This window comes from Protomyctophum parallelum (genome assembly GCF_964188405.1).
Source record: "Protomyctophum parallelum genome assembly, chromosome: 1".
NCBI lineage: Eukaryota > Metazoa > Chordata > Actinopteri > Myctophiformes > Myctophidae > Protomyctophum > Protomyctophum parallelum.
In genome coordinates this window covers 68133569-68159446 of record NC_139697.1, presented here as the reverse complement: position 1 = coordinate 68159446, position 25878 = coordinate 68133569, and the positions used below count along the sequence as shown (strand labels likewise).

Genomic DNA, 25878 nt, shown 5'->3' with positions numbered 1-25878 from the left:
AGGGTGTTATGGAGGTGCCACCTACCCTTTAGGTAGAGGGTGAGCTCAGACATCTACAGGGTGTTATGGAGGTGCCACCTACCCTTTAGGTAGAGGGTGAGCTCAGACATCTACAGGGTGTTATGGAGGTGTCACCTACCCTTTAGGTAGAGGGTGAGCTCAGACATCTACAGGGTGTTATGGAGGTGTCACCTACCCTTTAGGTAGAGGGTGAGCTCAGACATCTACAGGGTGTTATGGAGGTGTCACCTACCCTTTAGGTAGAGGGTGAGCTCAGACATCTACAGGGTGTTACAGGGTGTTATGGGGTGTCACCTACCCTTTACGTTGAGGGTGAGCTCAGACATGAGACTCTTCCCCTGGGGAACGATGACCTGACAGAGGTAGCGTCCCGAGTCCGCCTCCTTGGTGTTGTTGATGTACAGCGACAGGTTGGTGGAGGGCATTTCCGCCGCCGCCGTGAAGCCCACGCGCCCCTCAAACAGAGGGCTGTCCACGCTGCTGGACTCCTTCGTGTACGAGATTATCTAGACCAGAGAGAATGAGAATGAAGCACGATTTATACTGCTGTGAGGGTAGTAGCTGAGCACAAGTGCTCATTTCCCGCAACGCCCTGCACATAGACTCAGACAGAGTGACACGCACATTAAAACCTGGGAGCTGACCAGTACAACCACAGTCTTATACTGTTGGTACCACTAAGCAGCTCCACTGGAGCAGTTGGGGGTCCAGTGCCTTGCTCAAGGGCACTGAGTGATGATTCCCGACTCAGATCTTTTCGAGTGTATGGGATCAGATGGAGGGAAATGGCAGATCAAACTGCCAGGATGTAGAAGACATTTTTAGAATCTGATCTCAGGTCAGAATGGGTTAAATGCTCTCTACACTACAGCACTGTCAGTGGGCTGGGACCTACTGTATGTGTGGGTCGTGGACACATTTTTATGGGTCATGATGACTCAAGGGTAAATATCCCTTTATTTTTAGTTTCATACATTTTGCTTTTAATTATAATTTTTTTTTTTTTTTAAGATATTTTTTTGCAGCTTACGCCTTCTATTGATTTTTGAAGGGACAGACAGTAGGCTGACAGGAAACGGGAGAGAGATGGGGGGATGACATGCAGTAAAGGCCGTGTCGGGTCCGGGAGTCGAACCCGCGGCACACTGCGACTGGATTACCAGTCCGGTGCCCAGACCGTTACGCTACGGCCTGGGCCGCTTTAAAAAAGAGATATATATATATATATATATATATATATATATATATATATATATATATATATATATATATATATATATATATATATATATATATATATATATATATATATATATATATATATATATATATATATATATATATATATATATATATATATAAATCCCCCCAAATATTTTCAGAAATAAATAAAATAATCAAAGAAATTCCATGAATTGGAAGTGGTGAAAATTGCTGACGCATCACAGTGCTTTGTTGTGAGCTTGTAGATCTGCTATTTTCACTAGTTTGGGTTACGGGGAGACATAAAATTTCTCTTTTGGGTCTCAAGCTAAAAATGTGGGTAACCAGTGCTCCACAGCAGTGGTTTTCAACCAGTGGTACGGGGACCACCAGTGGTCTTTAAGGGGGTTCCAGGTGGTGAAAACCACTGCTCTACAGACATGCATAATTGGCACCTTCCTCTCAATGATGAACAGGATTGCCAGCACAGCAGAGTAGACACCCAGTGACCACAACCAGATGAAACAGGCATGTTTAATCCATTTAGACCTGAGGCCGATTAAAAAAAAAAATACAGTTTTGTGTCAGTCGTTCTCAAACTATTTCATGTCAAAGACCCCCCGAAAATTATGTAATTGGCCGCCGACCCCCATCTGAAAATATGTTGTTCCAGGGACCTCCCAGAAGCAAAGATTTGACTTAAAAATGTTCGCTGTGAAAGAATACATGTTCAAAGATTTGGGCCACATTTTCAAGTTTTTTCAAAAATAGCAGATCTACAAGCTCATAGCGCGGCACAGAGTGCTGTGCTACGAGCTTGTAGATCTGCCGTTCCCGTCCAGAATGGGTTAAAACCATTTAGTAGTCCCTTGTGCGTCATTTACAATTGCATTGAGGTCATACAAACATTATCATGAGACATGGAACCCTAAATAACCACTTCCGTGCTGTGATGTTAATTAATGAAATTTAATGAATTAATTTCCAGCTGAGTAGATGTGTCAATGCAATGTCTCTATTAATTAAGGGCCCGGGCTGCCCTGTGACATAATCTGTTTTCTGGAAAAGTAATGCATGCTTCATGTGCAGATCGCGTGGTGCCTGATGAAGTTGACCACCCCTGCTGTATAGTATGCAGTATACAATACAAGGTGTGTGTGAGTAGCCACCAGGTCCCTTATCTTTATTCATCGCACGCACGCACGCACGCACGCACGCACGCACGCACGCACGCACGCACGCATGCACGCACGCACGCACGCACGCACGCACGCCACACACAGCTCCCTGTTTCTGTTTCTCACCAGCTGAGTGTCGTTTCCCACGAAGGTCCAGAGGAGGGTATTGGCGTTTTTATCGGTGCCAGGTGCGGGTGAGTACCAGGCTTTCAGCACCACCATCTGACCCTGTATCACCTCCATGTTCTTGTTCGGCATCTGGAGCTGAGCCCACACATCTGGAGAGAGAGAGCTGTGTCAGGGGGAGCTCATTGGACATTAGTCCTCGTGTTCATTTAATGTTCTCAGAGTTGCAAATGGATAAATTAGGAATATATCATTGTGCGCAACAACAACAACCATGGTTCTGCATGGATTCTCAGAAAACAAGGATTATCATTTATACCAGTCTCTACTACATAGTACCTTCAAAAGGGGGACAACCTGGAAGTTTACAGAATGCATTGGAGTCAATGGGCTCGCGCGAGTACATGAGCCACGTGACCAGGCTGTTTTCTGCCCCCTCAATGTCGTAACTCTGTCTTATACTCTATGGCTCTGGGCGGGTCTGGTTAACAACTAAAACTACAATACTGACAATGTCACAAGGACAGAGGAAGGTGTAATATTTCTACTTAGCCAGAGCGGGGCAGCAGAGAGACAGATTTGTTACTGACAGCGGACACATGTTCACAATCATTCCTCAATCACTTCACTTCACATCTAAAAACACATTGGGGGCAAAGATGAACAAAGGGTATCTCAACTTTAAAGTGATTGATTTTTACACTCATCAAAATGAGTGACTATCAATGGATATGAGATGCGCGTGTGTCATGACAATGTGATGTCAAGTGTTAACTGTTAATGCTCCTCATTCAACCGGCAACCGCTACCTATATAACTCATGTGTGTCCTATAATTAGAGGTTGTGACTCTTGTGAGAAAAAGTGTGCGTGCGTGCGTGCCCACGCACGTGAGTCATTAGAAGAGCACATCTGTCTTACTGAGCCCTTCCTTATCCCTCCATGTTAATACCTAAGTAGTGAAGGAGAAGCAGGAAGGGGGAGGGGCAGGGTGACACACAGCAGGCTAAAACTAGTTTTTCTTCTCCTCTCTCCTCCATCATCATCTTCATCATCATCATCATCATCCTCTCTATCTCTGTCTCTCCTTCTGTTGTCCTCACAATGGACCATTTCTCATATTCTAAAGCAGTCGTTTTCAACCATTTTCATATCAAGGCCCATTATTTATTTGGGAATTTGAGCCACGGATTTGAAGAGATTTAGACCCAAAACGAAAGAATATTTGTCCAGTATCCATGCTGTATATTGATGTTGGTACTATTATAGGAGGGTCCATTTGGTTTCATTTTACACTCTCAAGACCTATAAGGGTCCATTTGGTTCACAACTCTCCATTTAGCTGCATGAGGACCACCTGGAACCCCCTCAAGGACCGCTGGTGGTCCCCGGACCACATGGTTGAAAACCCCTGTTCTAAAGTATACTTGTGTTGGCCCGGGATTGTCTCACTCAACATTCACTGACAAATTGTCCAGGTTTTTGCCACAATTGAAACTAGAAAACGTTCCCCTCGGGGCACGGCGAGGTCTCCACCAGGAGGATAGGCGTGTTTAGGCCACCAAAATGTGGAACGCTCTACCGAGTCCGACAGTCATTAAGACATGCAAATCCCTTGACTCCTTCAAAACCTCTCTCAAAGGGCACCTATACGGACGACTGCAATTCGAAACTGGCCCCTGTCAAATCTGAATGCCCCACCCACCCTTTTTTCCCCTCACTGTATTTTTTTCTCTCCCTGTTTTACGATTATGTAAAAGCTCGTAGATGAGCTTGTAGATCTGCTATTTTTCAATAGCTAAAGCATGACATGATGCTAACACCAAAAGGGGTTCCCGCCCAAAATGGGATAATACAGTAGGCTACATGTGCGCGTCATGTGCGAACGTGCATGAATGGGCGTGCTCGTGCACAGATGAGTGCATTCTTTCAATTTTCACGTTTGGGGTTGAAAATATGTTCGCCCGTTTTGTGAGGACATCTGGCCTCCACAACAACTATACTAATACTGTGCACACACAAACACACACACACACACACACACACACACACACACACACACACACACACACACACACACACACACACACACACACACACACACACACACACACACACACACACACACACACACACACACACACACACACACACACACACACACACACACACACACACAGGTAATTTAACTCAGAGAGTACAGTATTCAACTGGACCTGTCGGGGGTTCATTTGGTAAATCGACACTGGGGATTTTTTACAGTGAATCCTTATAATAATCTGTTCTTTTTTCTAGATCTAGATTTCTATCTTTCTATTTCTAATGACCACCAGTGGAATGTCTTGGCCGAAATGGAAGTTGTGGCTAGTATAGATAGATCAAGTACACCGTAAAATTGTGTTAATTTAACATGTTATTCCATATAACATTTTGTGACATTGCGATGGATGGATGGATGGATGGATGGATGGATGGATGGAACTGAATAAATGGATGGATGGAGGGCAGCCAGTCAGTCACATAGGGGAGAGACACATGGTAGATATACAGCAGCAGAAACACAACACTTGTTATATTATCCGTTTTATAAGACAACATCATTGGAAGCATCTCAACAACGTTGCCAAATATCCTTGCAGAGGCAGAAAACAGACTGGAGATTTCATGAATGACACGTCATGGCTGTATGTATCTCTGGTCTCTGATCCGCTCGTCTCTCAGACGGCACACAGACAGGCTTTAAATATTACATAGTGAATGATGAGTGAATGGACATGTGACATGCAGACTGCTGCTGGGGGGATAATGAAGCCTGACTGGGGCTCCTGCTTTCTTGCTGGAAGTAAATCTGACTTAGGACTGCCGATGCCGATTCAAAAAATAAATAAAAATGTCTTCGAAATCCGAAAGGTTTTCTGAAAATCCTATGTTTCTATGTCAGTGGTGCCCTTTTCATGTCAAGGACCCCCCCAGAATTATATGTATTTGGCCGCGGACTCCCATCTGAAAATATGTTTTTCCAGGGACCTCCCCCAGAAGCAAAGATTTGAGTTAAAAAAACGTTCGTTCTTAAATAATATATATTCAAAGATTAGAGCCACAATTTCAGGGTTTTTCAAAAAATAGCAGATCTATAACACAAGGACCACACCGGTGGGAGGGGGATAGCCTATACCACACTTCAATATATTTTTTAATTCAAATGTCAGGCGATGAACTAAACCATAACCACTTCCAGGGCAGGCTGGCATCCCTATTTCGAGCAAAAACAGCAGATCCCAATGGCTTGTAAAAGAAATGAAATAAATAAAAAGTAAAACATGGCATACTCTGGAAAACGGCAGGCAGTAAGGTGGAGCATACTGTGATCAATCAACGAGCTACAGCTGTCAGACCACCAGACCAGTGTGGTATGACATTAGCCAGCGCAAGTTTTGAATACTTTCGAGCACACGCCCCTAATTTGGGAATGTCATTATAAGCAAAACTACTACAACATTTAAAAAAATGTAGCCTATATTATACAGTACATCTCAACATTTAATGATTTTTCAAAAATAGGCTATAGTAAGGCTATTTTCTTTTTTTGCCGTATTATGAAGTATGCTGTGTATAGGGCATTGGTTCTCAAAGTGGGGTCTGGGGACCCCCAGAGGTCCTTGGGTGGGTTACAGGGGGGTCCCCACAGCAAAAAGTAGTTAACATATAGCATCATAATTATCTTATACTTTATACATGTATGTGTTGGCTATTCCAAACTACAGTAGCAGATCTACAAACTCTGCTATTTTTGAAAATATTTGAAAAATATCTAAAAAGTTGTCTCAAACATTTTGATTAATTTAGACTTTTTTTTAAACACAAATCTTCTCTTCTGAGGGTCCCTGCAGGTACTCCAGATGGGGATCCGCGGCCAAAGCACCAATTTGTGGGTTCTTAATGGCACGAAAAATATTGGGAACTACTGATATAAAGAGCACCGAAGTCCTGACGTCACTCGCTCATCCCAGGGTTTCCCCTGGTTCACGGAAGTCATTTCTCTTTGGAGAATAACATGGGCTCATCTTAGAATCGTCTCATATAAGCCTTGTGGTCCAAAAATAAACAAGCTGTCTTTGCGTTATTGTCAGGGTGGGTGTCTCTGTAATCGTTCGTCACTCATATATGATACAGTCTGATTCTAGCGAAAATGTAACTAATTCTGCAGCAGTAACATTAGCGTTTTCTCTCAGTCAGGTGATTCTTCATGTCCATAACGAGTGAAACGGCCTTGGATGATTTGGATTCTACAATCCCCCTATTAGGGGAAAAAGTACATGAACCCGTGGCCCTCGGGCCTCTACCGATATTGACGTCAGACTTCGGTGCTCTATAGGGCATATAAATAACATCTTGGATAAAGGTGCTATATAAATGCACCATTTATCTATGAATGTTCTATTGTAATCCACAACCATCAGACAGACAGTCACGCGCTGTACAGTATGCAGTCTAGCAGTGTGAGAACATACAGTATATAGGTGCTGTACATGCAGCAGGGTATGCACGTGTGACTGTACCTAATAAATAAGTGTTCATATTCATATGCAGTACCCATGAGTGGAATCGTGGCACGTCTTCACCGGCCTATGGTGGCACAACATAATCTGTTCTTTCTCTGAACACTGATTGAGTGAGTGTGTTTGTGGTGGTAGGGGGGAGGCGGTTAGGGTGCGCATGTGCACGTGTGCGTGCGTGCGTGCGTCATAACAGGAAGCGTGTCAGATAGAGTCCGTTTCTACAAATCCTCCAGCAGATCAAGTACGGCCAGTAGAGCTGCCTCTGATTAGGCTGGCTGTTAATGGGGTCCTTCATGATAAAAGAGGGGTGGAGTGGCTCAGCCGCTTCCTCTGAGAACCTTATCAAAATCTCTTGATGTAATTGAGAGATGAGAGAGAGAGAGAGAGAGAGAGAGAGAGAGAGAGAGAGAGAGAGAGAGAGAGAGAGAGGGGATATGGTGTATAGAAAAAGTTCATAGTCAGTCATATACTGTATAGGTGAGCATAGATGTGAAAGTTCTCTCCAACACATCCAACTATTTGGCTTCCCAACAACTCCCACGTTCTGAGAAAAGCCTGAGAGTTCTTTTTATGACTAGTAGAGAGCGATCGAGGGACGATGAAAAAAATAAAAAAAATAAAAAAGGACGAGAGAACGAAATAAGGAGAGGATGTGATAATAATGAGAGGATGAGCGTATACGAAAGAAGGAGATTTGTAGACGGCAAAGCCAAACAGAGAGAGATGGGGTATCATACATACTACCATCACAGATCAGATCTGAATGCTCTCCAGTGAGACGCATCTAGCAAACAACTCTACCCCTCCCTGGAGGATGGGTGGAGCAGCATGACGCCTTGCTTTCGTATGAAGATAACGGTACACGTGATGATCCAATTAACTGCATCTCTTTTTGGAACCAAAGCTTTCTCAATCAGAGTATCTGGGGAATGGGAAACGCATTGATGACGTCAAAGGAAACGTTTTCATTATTGGTGAAGTTCATTTAGAACAAGTTCACAGAACAGAACAGATGCAATGTGTTATTCCTGCAACACAGCATGGTCGGTGGCGCCCACGCACGCACGCACTTTCCACAAGTACACACTCAGAGAAACTGTAGCAATGAGGTCGTATAGCGGAAAAAGTCCAAAGCGATTTTAACGTGACGAGGTCTACAATTCAAACTACAAAATCAATTTAAGCTACAATTCAAATATTCTACCAAAACAAAACCTTTTATGCACAACACACCTTTTCACTACTATGGTTGCCTCGCAGCAGAGCCATATGTTGCTAAAACGTTCACATAAACAGAAATGTCTGTTCTGTACTGAATTATTTATTCACATGCATACAGTAAGATGTTGTCATATTCACAGTAAAACGCTCATACAGTACGTGCACAAAATGCTTTCATGTTCACCCTTTAACCCATTTTGACCTGAGGACGATTCTACAAATGTCTTCTAAATCCTGAAATTTGTTTCTGTCAGTCGTTCTCAAACATTTTCATGTCAAGGACCCCCAAAGATATATGTAATTGGGCCGCCGACCCCCATCTGAAAATATGTAGTTCCAGAGACCCACCATGAGTTAAAATGTTCGCTGTGAAAGAATACATATATATTGTGTATATTCGTGTAAGATATGTGCCACATTTTCACGATCTTTCAAAAATAGCAGATCTACAAGCTCGTAGCGTGGCACTCTGCGCCGCGCTATGAGCTTGTAGATCTGCTATCTTTCAATAGCTAAAGTTTAACATAATGCTTAAAACACCAAAAGGGGTTATCTTCCAGACTGGGTTAACACTGTTACACGTGTACAGATTTGCTCATACATTAATTATTAAATAGCTCATATTCATGACAAACTACTATGTGGAAGGCTGTTGGTAAGAAATATGGTGGCTCAAACATAACTTGAATTGTCCTCTTGTCTTTAATTCGTACTCTGTGGTATACATACAACAATGTCGCTTGCCAAAACAAACTGATCTACAAGCTGCTGCAACGATACATCGCGTCACGGACGGTATCGTTAGCTTGTAGATTTAAGGGCCTTTCAAACGGGGAGCGAGGAACGCAGGCGTTGTTGCCTGGATCAACGACAGGTCTCCTCCAGGTCTGGATCAACGACAGGTCTCCTCCAGGTCTGGATCAACGACAGGTCTCCTCCAGGTCTGGATCAACGACAGGTCTCCTCCAGGTCTGGATCAACGACAGGTCTCCTCCAGGTCTGGATCAACGACAGGTCTCCTCCAGGTCTGGATCAACGACAGGTCTCCTCCAGGTCTGCTCAAGAGGAGCGCGACAACGCAAGCGTAAAAAAAATAAGCTAAACAGAATCCAGGTCTGGTGAGTCACGGGGGGGCGTGTGCGCGAAACGAGCACGCAACAAATTCACAGGACCGCGTTCACGTAAATACGCTTGCGTTGTCGCGACTGCTCCCCAGTGCTCTGCGCAAAACGCTGGTCTCATTGAAAATGAACTATAGGCGTGTTATATCGCTTCACGTTTGAAAGGCCCTTAAGGAGTATAAATAAAGCCTGACCACATGAACCCCAGCATCCCTACTCGCTTGTTGAGTGTATAGATTGGCTATTTTCCACAAAGCTATTTAGTGAGGAGCAGTGGTGTTTTCAACCTTTTTCATATCAAGGCCCATTATTTATGGTTTCACTCACACCTTTCGATCTAGCAAACAACATTGATGCATGCTAGATGTATGAGACTTGTTTACTGATGCAAGCTCCCCATGCATTTCCAATGGAAGTCACATGGTTTGACACAACATTTTTGTTGTACGGCTTTCGGCTGTGTTTCGACTGCCCCCCTCCCCCTCATACAACAACAATGTTGTGTCAAACCATGTGACTCCCATTTGAAATGAATTGCGAGCCTGCATCAGTCAATAAGTCTCATGCATCAGCTATACATCAATCTGTTGTGAAGGTGTGAGTCAGGCCTATAACTCTGGGGGAGCCCGGGTTGGAACTGGCAACGCTGCGGCTACCATCCAGCCACTCTACCCCTGAGCCACCGCCGCCACATTTAGCCACAGATGGAACAATGCAAGCCTTCCATAATGAATGAAATAGACGCACCACATTTAGCCACAGATGGAACAATGCAAGCCTTCCATAATGAATAAATGATCCCCACAGAAAACATGAACATTAAGAGGAGAGAGAAGGACAGAGAGGAGAAGTGCAGGCGAGTCTGGGAGGTGGCCTATAAGGTGGCTCCTCAGGCCACCTTTGGAATCTGATTGGCCAGCCCAGCCCAGGTGCCACCCCCTAGTACACACTTTGTGCATTTGGAAATGCACTGTGAGAAGTGGCCTGGCTACTGGAGTGCACAACCGGGGTGCATCTCTTATCACACTTAGGGCTGTCACAATTATCACATTTTACATTGTCTTGATGTCTCTCAAATAATTGCAATTAATGATTTAATTGTGTTTCTGTCTTGGAACATTATGAATAAAGATGAGATTTAGATTTGGCTTTTAGACTTCGTTAAACAAAAGGTGTACAGGGCAGATGACAAACAACTTACATAAGTTAATGAATCGTGGAAATAGCCGATTTATACTGATGCTGAGTGCCAAGCAGGGAGGCATTGGGTCCCATTTTGACAGTCTTTGGTATGACCCGGCCGGGGATCGAACCCCCGACCTCCCAGTTCCAGGGCGGACACTCTAACCACAATACCACTGTCTGGTGGTGACTGCTACAGACGAAGGTGTAGGTGCTGAAGGTTTAGGGGGGGGTGCGTGCGCATACGCGCACCGCAACATTTTCATGCTTTTTCACGCGGAAATAGTGGCTTTTATACTTTCCCCACGCGTAAGTTATATGAACAAACTGACACAGGCAATTAACCAAGATATGGGCGCCGATACTGTAGTAACAGAAATCTGTTTTGAACATATAAATAAAATTAATGCAGAATCGCCACGCAGGCTATGGCACAGAAACCCATTAGGAAACTATTTGCATATCACACACAGGGTATGGCAAGGCACCGATCATCAAAATAATAATTATAAAAGCCTATATAGCATTATTATTATTATTTTCCCTCCTGTCCGAGGGGGGGGGGGGGGGGGGGGGGGGGGCTGTGCCATAAAAGCCTACTGTATACACACACACACACACACACACACACACCTGATAAGTGTGTGATTGCCAGCCCATCCAGCAGTGTAATTAATGGGGAGATGCGGTGGCGAGGCTCCTCCTGGAGAGAGAGAGAGAGAGAAGGATGTGCCGTCACTGTGCCCTCCTCAGTCTGAGCACACCTCTCTCTATCTCCACTCCACTCTATCTATTCTATTCTATTCTGGACACAGTCACACGCACAGAAGCCAGCGAAAATGGCGTTCGTTTAATTGGAACTTCTGAGCACGTGTGTGTCTGTGTGTGTCTGTGTGTGTGTGTGCGTGCGTGCGTGCGTGCGTGCGTGTGTGCATGCGTGCGTGCGTGTATTACTATAATTGCGAGGACCAGATGTCCCCATAACAGCAGAATCTGTGAAGTATAGACATAGATAGTGAGGAGCATGTTCCTGGCCCTCACAAGAGAAATGCTGGTTTTATAGTTGAAGAAATATGTCAGAGTTACTAAAAGATATCAGGTTGGGTTCAGTCAGTGTTAGGACTAGACATGTACAGTAGAGGTTACATTTAAGGGTTACATTTGGAGTTATGCCTCGTTTATACACCGACAATAGGCCATCTACAAGCTTAGTTTTTGTATGTTTTCTTTTTAGGTTTAGATTGTAGGTTTTCTGAGCTCAATTGCACCCAAAAAAACTGGACATTTAACATTCGGTAGATTTTCTGTGGTCTGGGGGTTTTCTGGCTCAAACAAGTGCTCAGATTTTCCTGCTGTTTGTGATGTCACAGCCTGCAAATCCCATATATGCAATGGGATTTGCCAGCAGATGTCACTGTTTTCACTGTTTTCATTGCAGCTCAAAAGGCTTCCAAACCCCAGAAAATCCACTGAATGTTCAAAGTTCAGGTTTTTTTTGGGTGTCATTGAGGTCATAAAAAAAAGAAAAAGAAATGAAAATGAATGTCATGAAACATTAAAAAAAATCACACCCGTGTGAACCGAGTGGTGCAACTCCCCTCTCCCCCCCCCCCCCCCCCCCCTCTCTCTCTCTCTCTCTCTCAACGGTGCAGCACTGTCTCTCTCTCTCTGTTTATGGCGCCCCTACTGGCCCCTACTGGTACATACTGGTGCTCATTAACGTACACACGGACACATGAACAACACATAGGTGTGAGTGGTTGCACCACTCAAAAACAATAATACAAATGTTGATGTGTGTCACAAGTACAGCAATACGACAGCATTGTGTGAGTGCGTGTGTGCGTGCGTGCGTGTGACAGAGACGAGAGCACTGTGGCAAATGAAAGAAAGAGCTATGATGGTGTGAGTGTGACGTGTGTGTGCGCACAAGCACAGCACATGTGACAGTATATCTGTGCGTCCCCTAACATGGGATCCTGATTACAACTGAGCCTGTGGGGAAGAGCCGAGACACTGTCAGTTAATTGGACCTGGATTCAATCTGATCAAGATACTATGGGAACTAGTACAGCAGGAAGGAGGGAAAAAATCACAGCGCAGTGGATAAAATAATAACTGTCATTTTGCTGCTGTCGGGGCAGAAACCTTGTATGTCCCCGAAACCGTTACATTTTAAATTATTACTTGAAAACAAAAAAATGAATAGTGAAAGCAGCCGATCTATAAGCGGGGCGGTAGAGTGGGCCGGGTATAGAGTGGCCCAGATGGTAACCGCAAGGTTGCCAGTTCGAACCCTGTGGGCTCCTCCAGAGTTTAGTGTCGAAGTGTCTTTGAGCAAAGACTATGAACCCACAATTGCTCCCGATGTGCTGGTTGGTGCCTTTGCATGGTTTCCGCCACCATCGGGGTATGAGAATGGGTGAATGGGGCCTGGGCCGTGTCTCAGTGGGCCTGCAGGCCGGTATATAGCCCCAGTCTGGCAGTGTGCCGCGGGTTCAACTCCCGATCCCGACGGCCTTTACTGCATGTCACTCCCCCCCATCTCTCTCCCCCATTTCCTGTCAGCCTTTACTGTCTGTCCCTCTATAAAAAATATAAAATAAAATGTGAAAGCCGCAAAAAATAAATAAATCACACCCGTGTGAACTGAGTGGTGCAGCCCCCCCCCCCCCCTCTCTCTCTCTCATTAGCAAGCAACATTGCAACACTATCCCTCTCTCTGTTTCTGGCGCCCCCTACTGGTACCCTATAGTCATTATACTGGTGCTCATGACCACATACTGTACATACATAGGTGTACACGGACATTGCTGGTTGTGGAGTGTGGAGTGTTTGCGCCACTCAAAAATCAATAAAACGCATACTCTATGTAAAGCGCCTTGGATAAAGGCGCTATATATAAATGCACCATTTACTTGCAGATCTGCTGCTTCATGCTGCTTCTACGCGACACTCTTGCACGATTGTTGAAGTAGGGCATTCGTTTAGGGGGCGAAAAAAACCATCAAAAGTTGAAATGCGGAGATAGGAGTTTTCTGGCCGACAGCAGCGATCTGATGGAGCTGGAGGGTCTTATTAAAAATGTACCGCAGATAAAGCCCAGAGTTACTCATGCGGCGCAATCTGATTTATCCCGGTGACAGAGACAATAGTGTGTGTGCCCAATTCCAATCCAGCTTTAGACAAAATCTTGCCGGTGGCCATGCCATGCCACAAACTCAATGAGCAACGTCTAAAGCTATTTTAGTTCTGCAGAGGAGAGTTCATGCAGGATTTCTGGGTTTGAGTGGATAGTGGAATCTTCTACGAAACGCACACGCGCACACGCACAAGCGCGCGCACACACACACACACACGCACACGCACACGCACACGCACACGCACACGCACACACACACACACACACACACACACACACACACACACACACACACACACACACACACACACACACACACACACACAGAGAGAGAGACTTCCTTTGCATTGTGTGGACGGCGGTAGTAGAATGCTGGACAGGAAAAAGCTGGGCCTCCTGATAGTGTTGTGATGGGGTTACATTTCAGGACTGGCGTATTTTTTGAAAAGTTAAAACGAAGCCTAGTAGTTTGGGGGTCGCACAGGAAATAGACCTTGCAGGATTCAGCAGCCCTGCCCTCCGTCTGCCCACGGTTGCCTTGACAATGACTCATTTGCATATTATAAATGTAAAATTTGTAATACAATAAATCATTGTCTTCATGTAAGTACTCAATTGGGGAAGTTTAATGGTGATAACAATCTAATATAGGTATGGTTTTGCCCACTCAATTCATAATTAAAGTTTCAATTTTGGAGCTCATGGCTCATGGACTAAGAACCAAAAAGAACTAAACCGGTTCCCACTCTTGGCTCTGTCATCTCTGCTCACAGTCCCTCCTGTCACTGTTATGCTGACACCCTCACCTGTTTTTCTCCTACTGTATACCCTCCCTCTCGTCACTCAGGCTGAAGAGCGCAACGCTATATACAGTACAGTACATGCCTGGCTGACATTTTACACTGGATCTTTTCCCACGGCGCCAGCTCACCTCCGAGCTACACCAGGCTTTTCAGCGTGTATGCACACACGCGCGCACACACACTTACAGGTCCAGTCCTATTTTAAGCGCGCGTAGGCTATATGCGGGGCTCGCATATGTGCGTAAACGCGTGCGAAAAGCACATGCATGCACACACACATATAAATATATATATATTTATGTGTGTGTTCCTATATATATATATATATATATATTTATTATTTATGTATATGTGTGTGTTCCTATATATGTATATATATATATATATATATATATTTATATATACAGTATATATATTTATATATATATGTGTGTGTGCATGCATGTGCACACACACAAACACACACACACACACACACACACACACACACACACACACACACACACACGGTGCTTCTTGCAATTAATAACAGATTAAAGTTACCGTTATAATATAATCAGATTACTGTAATGTCATCACATGCAAACCTTTACCCCATAACACCAGGGGATGTACTGTACAGCCCTACATGTAGCCATTACCCCCAACACCATGTACTGATGTAGCCCTACATGTAGCCATTACCCCCAACATCATGTACTGATGTAGCCCTACATGTAGCCATTACCCCCAACATCATGTACTGATGTAGCCCTACATGTAGCCATTACCCCCAACATCATGTACTGATGTAGCCCTACATGTAGCCATTACCCCCAACACCATGTACTGATGTAGCCCTACATGTAGCCATTACCCCCAACATCATGTACTGATGTAGCCCTACATGTAGCCATTACCCCCAACATCATGTACTGATGTAGCCCTACATGTAGCCATTACCCCCAACATCATGTACTGATGTACCGTACAGCCCTACATGTAGCCAAGCTAGTGTTATATGCAAAGAAAGACACAGAACACAATTTGTGTCTGGTCAGAATTCTGCCGGTATAGCGTGCACAGTAAAACCAGCAGTGTTCATTTAACACTGAAACCACGTGGACCCTTATTACGCGTCCATTTGGTTTCATTTTCTTTTACACCGTCAGAGTCAAATTAACACCGGGGATTTGTACTGTGTGGGCAGATAATTCTTGGCATTATATAGTGAGAGGAGGCAGGTGACACAATCGGCTCAGTCAGGACAACATTGGATTATCCTGATGAATCCAACCCTGGATTAATCCTCTCACTGCTACTGCTCCCTGCCTCCACCACACTCACGCACGTACAGTATGCACGCACGCATGCATGCATGCATGCACACGCGCACGCACGCAGTGACACGCACACGCACACCCTTCCTTCCTTTTCCTGTCAAAATAAATATATGGGAGACTGTCAGATAGAGAGAGAAACAGAGATGCTGTAGAAGACAATATCCTTCCATCAGGAAATTGTTCTTTTCAAAAGGTTTGTAGAGGGTGACCGAGGTATCACAGACTGAGGATTGTGCATGTAAGCGTGTATGTGAGTGTGTGGCACGCATGTATATACGTGCGTGTGTGCCTGCTTACGTGCGTGGTGTGGTGCGTGCATGTACATGTACATTTGTGTCTCTAGCTGCAGTGATAGGGAACAGAGACACACCGTTTTCTTGAGGTGGGAACAGGTGAGGTTAAAAAAACAAACACATCACTTGATCCACCAGACAGTGAAACTATAGCAAGAACATGATATGTGTGTATGTACATAACCTTTTTATTTTCAAGAACTACCAGTTTGATAACCCCCAGGATAGCACAATAGGGTGCCCCATTTGATAGGATTTTCATCTCTGGGACTCTGGTCAGTTTGGTTCTCTTTGTACAAAAGGGTCCATTTGGTTCATAACTATCAATCGGAATGATTGAACAAACAAATTAACAAATTAACAAACAAACAAATGAATGACGAACAAATGAATACATGAGTATAGGATTGTTTTATGCCTGACTGCATGCATTCTGACAGTGTTGATTATAATACATATAATCTAACTATGTATTACTTTCTGGAATGAATTGGGATGAAAGTCTTTGGTTAGGTTTCGATGGTGGTGTGACACGCAAGGCCACACATTTGAATGCCACAGCTCAAAATGTCAGCATTTTGACTTGATTGTGTCAGGCTTGCAATTCATTCCGTATTTCTCAATTAACATTTAGTATTATTGACATGATCCTAAACTTGTTACCTCATGATTTTGACACAGCACCTACACTATATATCCCTTTTATTCAACAGTTACTATTCAACCCATTTTGACCTGACGTCACAATTTAAAATAATAGCAGATCTACAAGCTCATAGCGTGCCACCGACTGGCACGCTATTATGAGCTTGTAGATCTGCGATTTTTCAATAGCTAAAGTATAACATAATGCTTAGTTAAAAGACCAAAAGGGGTTCACGTCCAGAATTGTTAACTCTGTAACTGTTGTGCATTTTAGTTTTTTGGTGAGGCCAACAAATTGGCCTCCATAATTAGAAACCTAGTCTTGCATAACCTTGAGAAGGTGAGGAAGGAGGGGAGGCTCGGTATCAAAGATAAGGCCTCTATGGGTGAGAGAGGGAGAGAAAAAAACATTCATCTTATTTTGACAGAAAGACTGATAACAAATTGAGTTGGGAGGGGGTTAGCGGGTAGCCATGCTAATTGAAGATGCTTAACATGCTAATATGCACCAGTGATACTAATCAGTTAGTTTCATCTCGCTTCCAGTGTACCCATCTCTAGCGAAGGTCGTAGCTTCTACAATACTGTTCGAAATTCTGTGACTGTCTGATTAATTATACATTTTATTTTTCTTCTGCATTTGTTTTTTTGTTTCTTATGCTTATATTTCTTTTTTTTAAGATATATTTTTTGGCTTTTTCTGCCTTTATTGATAGGATGAAAGTAGTCTGACAGGAAATGGGGAGAGAGATGGGGGGGGGGGGGGGGGCGGGTACATAGACATATAAATGGAGACGCCCCTTTCCGGCTCTGGATCATATTGTGCTCAACTTTCCAGAGATATCTTAGCGAAGCCCCCGCGGAAGCATGAGCGTTGCGTCACAGAGCACATGTTCGGGTCTGTAAGACCCGGAAAAGATGCGCTGTGATGTGTGTGTGTGTGTGGGGGGGAGGGGGGAGACACACGGCAAAGGCCGTCGGGATCATCGGGTGTCGAAAACCGTGGCACACCGTCAGGCTGGCTCAGCAGCCTATAGGTGCCCATGCAGGCGGTTGTCCGGTTTATGCTTATATTTCTGAGATTTACTGTAGGGGAGGATGGGGGAAGATGAACCGTCGGGTAAGTTGAACCACCCCCTGTATCTTTAAAACTACACACATGAGTTGTCATGTGACCTCAAAATCAGGACACACCCACCATTTCAACCTGACTGTGAAGATGAGAGACACATGGACAAAGTGGAAAGTACATTTATACACAAAAAAGTGTTTTTTGCTGGTCAAAGTAAAAAAAAAAGTTTTCTGGAATAATCATTTTTATGTTAAAGCAAAAGCACCCAGGTCTAAACTTATATATCATGCATGTTGGTGATATACCAATGTATAAAACCCATGTGAATCATTTAGCTAAACATTAGCCTGGAGCATAAAGCTAGCCATGTTTTGTCAAAAAGTGGCCATGGGGCAAGTTGAACCAATTCCTTGGGGTAAATTGAGCCAATTTTCTTAATGTGAATCACCATTCATATTTTTGTATTAAGTATTTGCTACTCAAATTATACTGAATGACCTTTAATTTGGATGTTTGCAAATGTTTGCAAATTTGCTATATTGTATTAACAATATTGCAAATATTATAAGGTTCTGAATAACAAACTTTATTTAATTGTCTTTATATTGTTTAAATAATAAATAAACAGATAAATAAGACTATTTGCAAAAGGGAAAACTGTTATTAAATTATTTTCAATAAGTGAATACATTATCTGTTCAAGTTTAAGCTCTTTACATTAAAATATCATGTGGTTCAATTTTGGATCAACTTACCCCTTACCTGGGGCAAATTGAGACACATGACCAGTTTTTTTTTAAAAGGTCATATTCTTTTTGGCACGGTGGCACAGTTGGTAGTGCTGTCGCCTCACAGCTAGAAGGTCCTGGGTTCGATTCCCGCTCGGGGCGCTGTGGGTGCTGGCGGCGTGCTTCCTCCTCCGCGTCATCAGTGCCCATACCCGAGGCGGTGTTGGCGAAAGGGCCTTTCTGTGTGGAGTTTGCATGTTCTCCCCGTGTCCCCTAGGGTAGATACCCTCACAAAAACATGCAGTAATCCTGGTCTCTAAACTGCCTCCCCCTGGCCAGCCGGGGCGCCTGATGGAGGGGAAAGGAACTGGTTGGAATAACGTGTTCCTTCCACGCGCTACGTCCAACCAGGGAAACTCCCCCCTGTCAGGTGTAAAGGAGCAACTTGGACACTCAAGCATGAAGGAAGCATGAGTTAAGTCTGTTGCTCTCCCCAGGTTGGCGGAGGGTGTGTAGAGCCCAGGATCACATTAGATGATTGACACAGGGGTGAAAAATGGGTTACAAAATCGTGGGATAAAAAATATATTAAAAAAAAAGAAATGTCATATTTTCATGGCCCTTTGTCAAAGCTGCTTACTCATCATTTCAATTGATAGAGGACATCCTGAAATATGTGTAGATAATTAGATTTGACTGCCATCTCATTTTGCCTTGCTTCCAGGACAACTTAAGTAAAAAGTGGTTCATCTTCCCCCATCCTCCCCTATAGGATTAGTGTGCAGAGAGACAGAAAACCAAGAAAAACCAAGCACAGAGACAGACAGGAGAGAGATGTGAGACATGACTGGGAGTCGGATTCAAACTCAGGTCTTCACATGGTCTGTGCACTAAGCTAGTGGTTCTCAAAGTGGATTCCAGGGAGTCTGTGGGTTCCTTTAGTTTAGGGGGGGTTACAAGTATACAAGTGGAACCAAATGAACCCTAATGGGTCGATTCCCTGCTCCTCCTGTCTACATGTCGAAGTGTCCTTGGGCCAGACTCTGAACCCCAAATTGTGTGGGGTTCAGTTCAGTGTGGGGTTCGATGTGCTGGTTAGTGGTTGGTACCTTGCATGCAGGCTTCCGTCGCCATCGGCGTATGAATGTGTGTGTGAATGGGTGAATGTAATGCACATCTATGTAAAGCACCTTGTATAAAGGCGCTATATAAATGCACCATTTACCATTTGGTTCCACTTGTATACTGTCAGAGTTAAGGTGAGTCCTTGAAAGGCACTAAAGCCTGATTTACACGTAGTCGCGCCGCGCGCTGGTGTCACATATCAAAAATATCAGATCCAGAAAATATGTGACATGATGCGCAACAAAGTAGGACCATAAATCAGGCATGATTTATTTTTTCTCCCGCTCTCACACAAATATTACTCTGCTATTTCCTGAAGAACAATCTAGCTGCCGTGCCATTAGTATAGTGTTTACATTCTAGACCGAAGGGGGGGAAGCAGCCAGGGATGTTAAAATGAAAAACGTGATGAGCATTGAAATAGACGCGTAGAGTTGGTTTTGAACGGCTTTGCCTGCAGAACCAGAAGCGTCATAACACAGAGCGTGAGACCCGACTGCTGATTGGGTGAAGAACCAGAAGTGTCATAACACAGAGCGTGAGACCTGACTGCTGATTGGGTGAATGTTTAACATTACACTCTCAAAAAGGATTTAGTGGTATTCCCACACCATGCCATAACAATTTACTGATGCTCTCTGCAAACAAACTGCCACACACACACACACACACACACACACACACACACACACACACACACACACACACACACACACAGCTAAAGGGGGATTATGTTTTTGCTATCCCATGCCAACAGTTTGTTCGGTGTTAGAAGGCCCACATTTCTATTTATTTTAAATAAAATATTATTATTATAAAATCTACATTTTGTCCAAACACAAACCATGATATATATGGTCTCTAACAAGTCACTATTTTATAAGCAACAGTATACTCCTTTTACTTTATCAGTAATAACCCATACTATGGGTCCCATTAATATAATTTACTTTCACTGCAAGTATGTGTCATACTGAAACTACGGTTCAATTCAAGTAGGTTTCACAATAACTAACCAGTGGATACTCCAGGGTTTCCATCAGTTGCATCAGTTGCCACATTGCAGATTTACAGTAAGAAGGTATCCGTGACAGTGTACAAATAATGTGACCAAAATAGTGGGTCTATATTGGGTCATATTTGTATACTATATTTATATGTACACTCTCGGAGTGAATACATTAATGTCAGTGGTGGTAGCCTACTGTAAATGAGTCTGTGTGTACAGACTGGCACCTCACTAGCTCATGACGACTTACACACAATATGGACAGTCGGCTCTCACGTACAAATGGAACCCCATTTGTACACTCTCAGAGTTAAATTAACATTGATTTTAGAATATAAATTGGGGTCTCAGAGATAGAAATGCCATTAAAGGGGGGGGGGGGGGGGGGGTCCGTATAGACTAAAGCATGTGAAACTGGGGGTCCTTGAAATTAAACATGTTGAGAATCACTGCTATAGCGCCGTAATGGGGGTCCGTGGGCTAATTAGTGTCAATTTGGGGGTCCTTGGTATGAAAAAGTGTGGGAACCACTTGCATACATGCATACACAGATATGTACTGTACATCACCGGCTCACACATAATAAAGCACATTGTGGATCCACTGCCTCCCCGCGCGCCAACAACAGTATCATCGTAATTATAGGATCCTGCTGCGTGCTATGTCTGCTAACGTCTCCATATAAGGGTGTTCACGGGACTCTGATAACATCCTGCCTGCTCTCTCTTCCTGTTGAAAACATTGCTTATCCTAATTAGAGAGCAGCTCACCATCGCAGCAAAAGGGGGGGGGGGGTTGTCTAAGAAATAACACAAGGCCTCCCAGATGGGGCGTTTGAAATGACAAGTAGAGTTGCATGCTGACTGTCCCCATGGCATATTATGGTCATTTTGAAGGTTTGGCTTTTCAATTTCCCCCCGGGCCTGGAGTGGGGAAAGAAAATGTCCCCCTTCCACTGTTTAAAGTGAGTCCCGTGGTGATGATTCCCAGTCAAAAACTAAATACAGAACACGTGCAACAAAGCGGGGAGTTGGGCAACGTGATCTGCCTCTACGGAGGTCAAGAGAATATGGGACTTAATAGCTCCAGTGTATTCATGACCCCCTGTGAACCATTAAAACACACTAAGGGATGGGCGGTCATCTCTGATAGTGGACAATCTCTCAACTGTGAGTAACTGTTTATGGAAAAGACAAATTTGCCTGGTGTCAGCACACTGTGGCACGGGGCCAAGAATGACAACTCTGGCCAAAGATAGAAGGGTTAGGAGGGACGTGTGTTTAGAGGAAATGAGGACAGTCGTACGAGTCTTTATGCATGGGACATGCTAATACAATAAATATTGTATTTATTAGCTTTTTGCCTTTATTGACAGTTATTAGTGAAGACAGACAGGAGAGAGAGAGAGAGAGAGAGAGAGAGAGAAGGGGAGAGACACGCAGCAAAGGTCGTCATGACCGGGACTCGAACACGCGCTGTCAGGCCAGAGCCTATAATGTGGCATTCGCCTGAACCACTAGGCCAGCGGGCACCCACAATAAATATTATTGTTAAATGATTAAATCATTGTTTTTGTTGTATTGTTTATTTCCTTTGTTTGTGCAGTCTCTGTGTTTTTATTTCTTTATTGCACAAGTTGCTCCCTTTGCCAACTTGTAGTCTTTTGTATTGTTCTTAATGAACTTTTAATCTGTTTAATCAACGACCTCTTCCATACAGGAAAGGATTCCAAATAAGCCAGCTGGCTTCTTCCTTTCCTTGCATTGTATTTTTGTTCTTTGATATGTTTTCTATTTTTTATACTATGTGCTAAATAAATAAACCTAAACCTAAACCTAAGGTATAGCGAGGAACACAAAGCTCCTTGGCTATTTTCGGAGACGACTCGGACTCTACAGAATGTATGCAAACCCCACTTTAAATAAATATGTTATGGTTGGCTGTTTCCCTATCTACTGTTTGTATCCCTCAAGTTGGAAACAAACAAATATCCTAATCGCTTGTAGATCAGGCTTTAGAATAGATGGTCTCTAGATGGAAGGTGTGGAAATGTATGTATAACTATTCTCCATATGCAGACTGCGGCCATCTTACCATGCAAGTTAATGGCAAGGTGCTACCTATAGGTGCAACTTCCAATGACAGCCCATTCATGCAAACAGAGAAGTCCTCTCTGATTGTATTAAACAACGTCAAACTCACCAACATTGCAGCTGTACGAAAAGCATGAATTATTCTCTTTCTATCCTCAAAGTGTTTGTTTCATAATGATCCACTGTAGACATGTTATGAGTTACTTTGTGTCCTTGCAGGTGATTATTTTTCTAAGTGCTGGAGTTTGGAAGTGCTCGTTAGATATCACTCAACTGCCCTGTGTAGCACCTGTTTTGAATTAGCACATAATGCAAGAGGCAGCAGGACATTGCTTTACTGAAAATGCATTCAGCATCATTATGCATTCATCATCATTATGTATTCCCATGCTTTTGTTCTTGCTTAAATGTAAGTCGCTCTGGATTAAGAGCGTCTGCTAAATGCCTAAATTGTAAATTGTAAATTGTATCATAAATCCACCACTTAAAACCCTCTATACCTAGTAAACTAATACTTAGTTGGCTATAGAGCGTCTCAGTCACGCCCCCTTTCATGATGACGCCAGGCTCAGGAAATAGTTCCCAATGCATTTTTCCCATAGACATTTCAAAACGTATTTATTTAAAGACCTTGTCGTACAAAGCCAACTCTTGTCGTGACAAATCATGACAACAAACACAATATTTTGGACCAAACAAAAAATTACAAAGTTGTTCAGCCCGAAAGTTTTTGTTTGTCGTCATGATTTGTCACGACAAGAGTTGGCTTTGTCCGCAGCGTAAACATCTTTAAATAAATACTTTCTGAAAAGTCTATGAGGAAAATGAACGGGGATTTATTTTCCGGGTCTCTCGAGGGGGCGGGACTGCGACGCTCTATAGGGTTGGCTCTGTGCACGTAGGGAAGTGGTTAAACCTCGACCTTACACGGAGACTGCCTGAGCCCATGTTTTTGTGTTGAAAGTGGCTAGCCACTTGAAACATGCCATCATCACACTTCTGGGAGCACACATTGATTCTGACTTAATTATGTTGACGGTTCCAATCAGAGGTTCTTTCTGACCAAAAGTTTACAGTAATCGTGTATTCATCACAGTAGAGTTGAAGCCATCAATCATTTCATTACAACTCCCCAGGTGAGAAACTCCCCCCCCCCCCCAACCAACCCCCAGTTTAATGCACAAAATGGTTCAAGACAATCAAGACTAATTGTAAAACAAAAAAGAAACAGAAAAAAAAAAAAAAAAGTTGATGCGACTGTCTTTGAGGCCCAATCCTGATTCCTGACATTGAATGTCTTTCCTAATTGACAATGATCAATCTACGTTAAATAAATAAGTAAGTAGCCAGAACCCATCTCCTATAGTCCCATACAGTAGCAGCAGTACAGTACATCCCCTGGACATGATGCTGTATGTCACACTAACCAGAATCCAACCCTTTGCCTCTCCCTCACTGCCAAACAGTGAGGGAGAGACATGCGGTGAAGGCCGACAGGCTCGGGAACAGAAAAACTTACCACTATACCTGCCTGGTGACCTGTCCCTAAAAACTACACGAGGTTTTATAAACGAGAGGTGTTTGACTTCTCATATTTGCATCCCTGACATCACATACCCATACAGTATACATAAGTATACATTATGTTATTATTGCACGGTATAATGATAGCCGCCGTGTCATGTAATTGCACCATGTTATGCCGTCGCAGTGCACCTCGTGGGAGAGACGTTAAGGTCAGAATGGGTATAACAGTACCGTTGTGTATGTGACGACACAATGCAGCCCAGCCTATGTTTATGGTATAATTGCTGTGTGTGCCTGTGGAGACTATAATTACCCCCTGCTGCGCTGCGCTGCATGGCGGCCCCCATCACTGAAATGTCAAACACCGACTAGACGAATGCTACAATACACACAGTAGTAGCGCCAGCACACCACAATGTAGTCCCAAGCCAAGGCAACTACAGGGCTCCATTTGTGTCACGGCTAGCCTAAACCCCTTATCCCTAAACTTCTTTGCCTTTTTTTTTCTTTTTACTATTTTGCAAAACATTTTTGAATAGTTAAAATGGCCGGTCTACAAGCTCACAACGTGTCGATGTAGACTGGCTAGTTGCACTATTCAAAAATGTTTTTCAAAATAGTAAAAAAAAAAAGTTTAGGGATAAGGCGTTTAGCTGTGACAAAAATGGAGCCCCTAGTCCACTATTCCACAATCGCCGAATGCTATATAGTCTGGAACTACGCCTCCCTTCCTGAATAAGGAAGCTGCTATTTCCGTTCACGAAAATATATTTTGAAATATCTTTACATTTTCTTTTTTTATTTCCTTTTTCTGCTAAGCAACAAGCTATATATATGCTTAGATGTTTTCTATTTATATTAGGATAGATTTGCGCAACTGTAAAGACGAAACGGAAGTGGGGAGGAGGCTCAACTTCCGCTTTATATTTTACTCATGATAGAACTTCCGTTGCTCCAGACTGTATGGGCCGATTCATACTCCTATTTCATTCATACTCCTCGCCGCTGTTTCGGCGCTGTTAGCTGTAGTGCCGAAATGATTTCGGCTCGTCAGAAATTTTCAGTAGCACCGAAGAGCCGACTTTAGGACGGTACCCGCCCCCCCCCCCCGAACCTCAAATGACGTCACATTGTAGGCTCAACAGAGCCGAACCGACTTTTATTCGGCTCTAAAATAGGAGTATGAATCGGCCCTTAGATGGAAGCATTTGGAAATTTGCGAGAGGCAACACAGTCTGGCAACGCGAGACTATAAGGCACAGGCAGAAGGACGGGCTAGCTGGCCTGTGTCTGTGACAATCAGATTGAACAAGGCAATCATCTTGTTCCCAAGTCTTAAGTCTTTTGATGCTGTCCATTGTGTCAATGTACTGTACTGTACTGTACTGTACTGTACTGTACTGTACTGTACTGTACTGTACTGTACTGTACTGTACTAAGTAGAAAGGTTTCTGATGTCCATCTTTTTTAGGATGATGACCCTTTAACAACCACTCAGCTCTCTAACAA

General features: G+C 43.6%; 1 protein-coding gene and 1 long non-coding RNA gene across 3 annotated transcripts in view; one reads left to right on the top strand and one right to left on the bottom strand.

The window, feature by feature from the left end:
* The window catches only part of LOC310868407 (endothelial cell-selective adhesion molecule-like), an 81578-nt gene that overhangs the window by 12777 nt on the left and 42923 nt on the right, over positions 1-25878 (bottom strand). For both annotated transcript variants that reach the window (XR_014570090.1, XM_083778845.1), the window contains exons 2-3: positions 2529-2680; positions 320-527 (exon numbers count right to left, since the gene is read on the bottom strand). Coding sequence is in view for 1 of the 2 variants with exons in the window: in XM_083778845.1 (XP_083634971.1) it covers positions 320-527; positions 2529-2680 (360 nt within the window). In the remaining variant the exon portion in view is untranslated. The remainder of the gene's footprint in view (positions 1-319; positions 528-2528; positions 2681-25878) is intronic.
* Positions 1-25878, top strand: part of LOC310868423 — a 120304-nt gene that overhangs the window by 54707 nt on the left and 39719 nt on the right. The gene's annotated exons all lie outside the window — the stretch shown is intronic.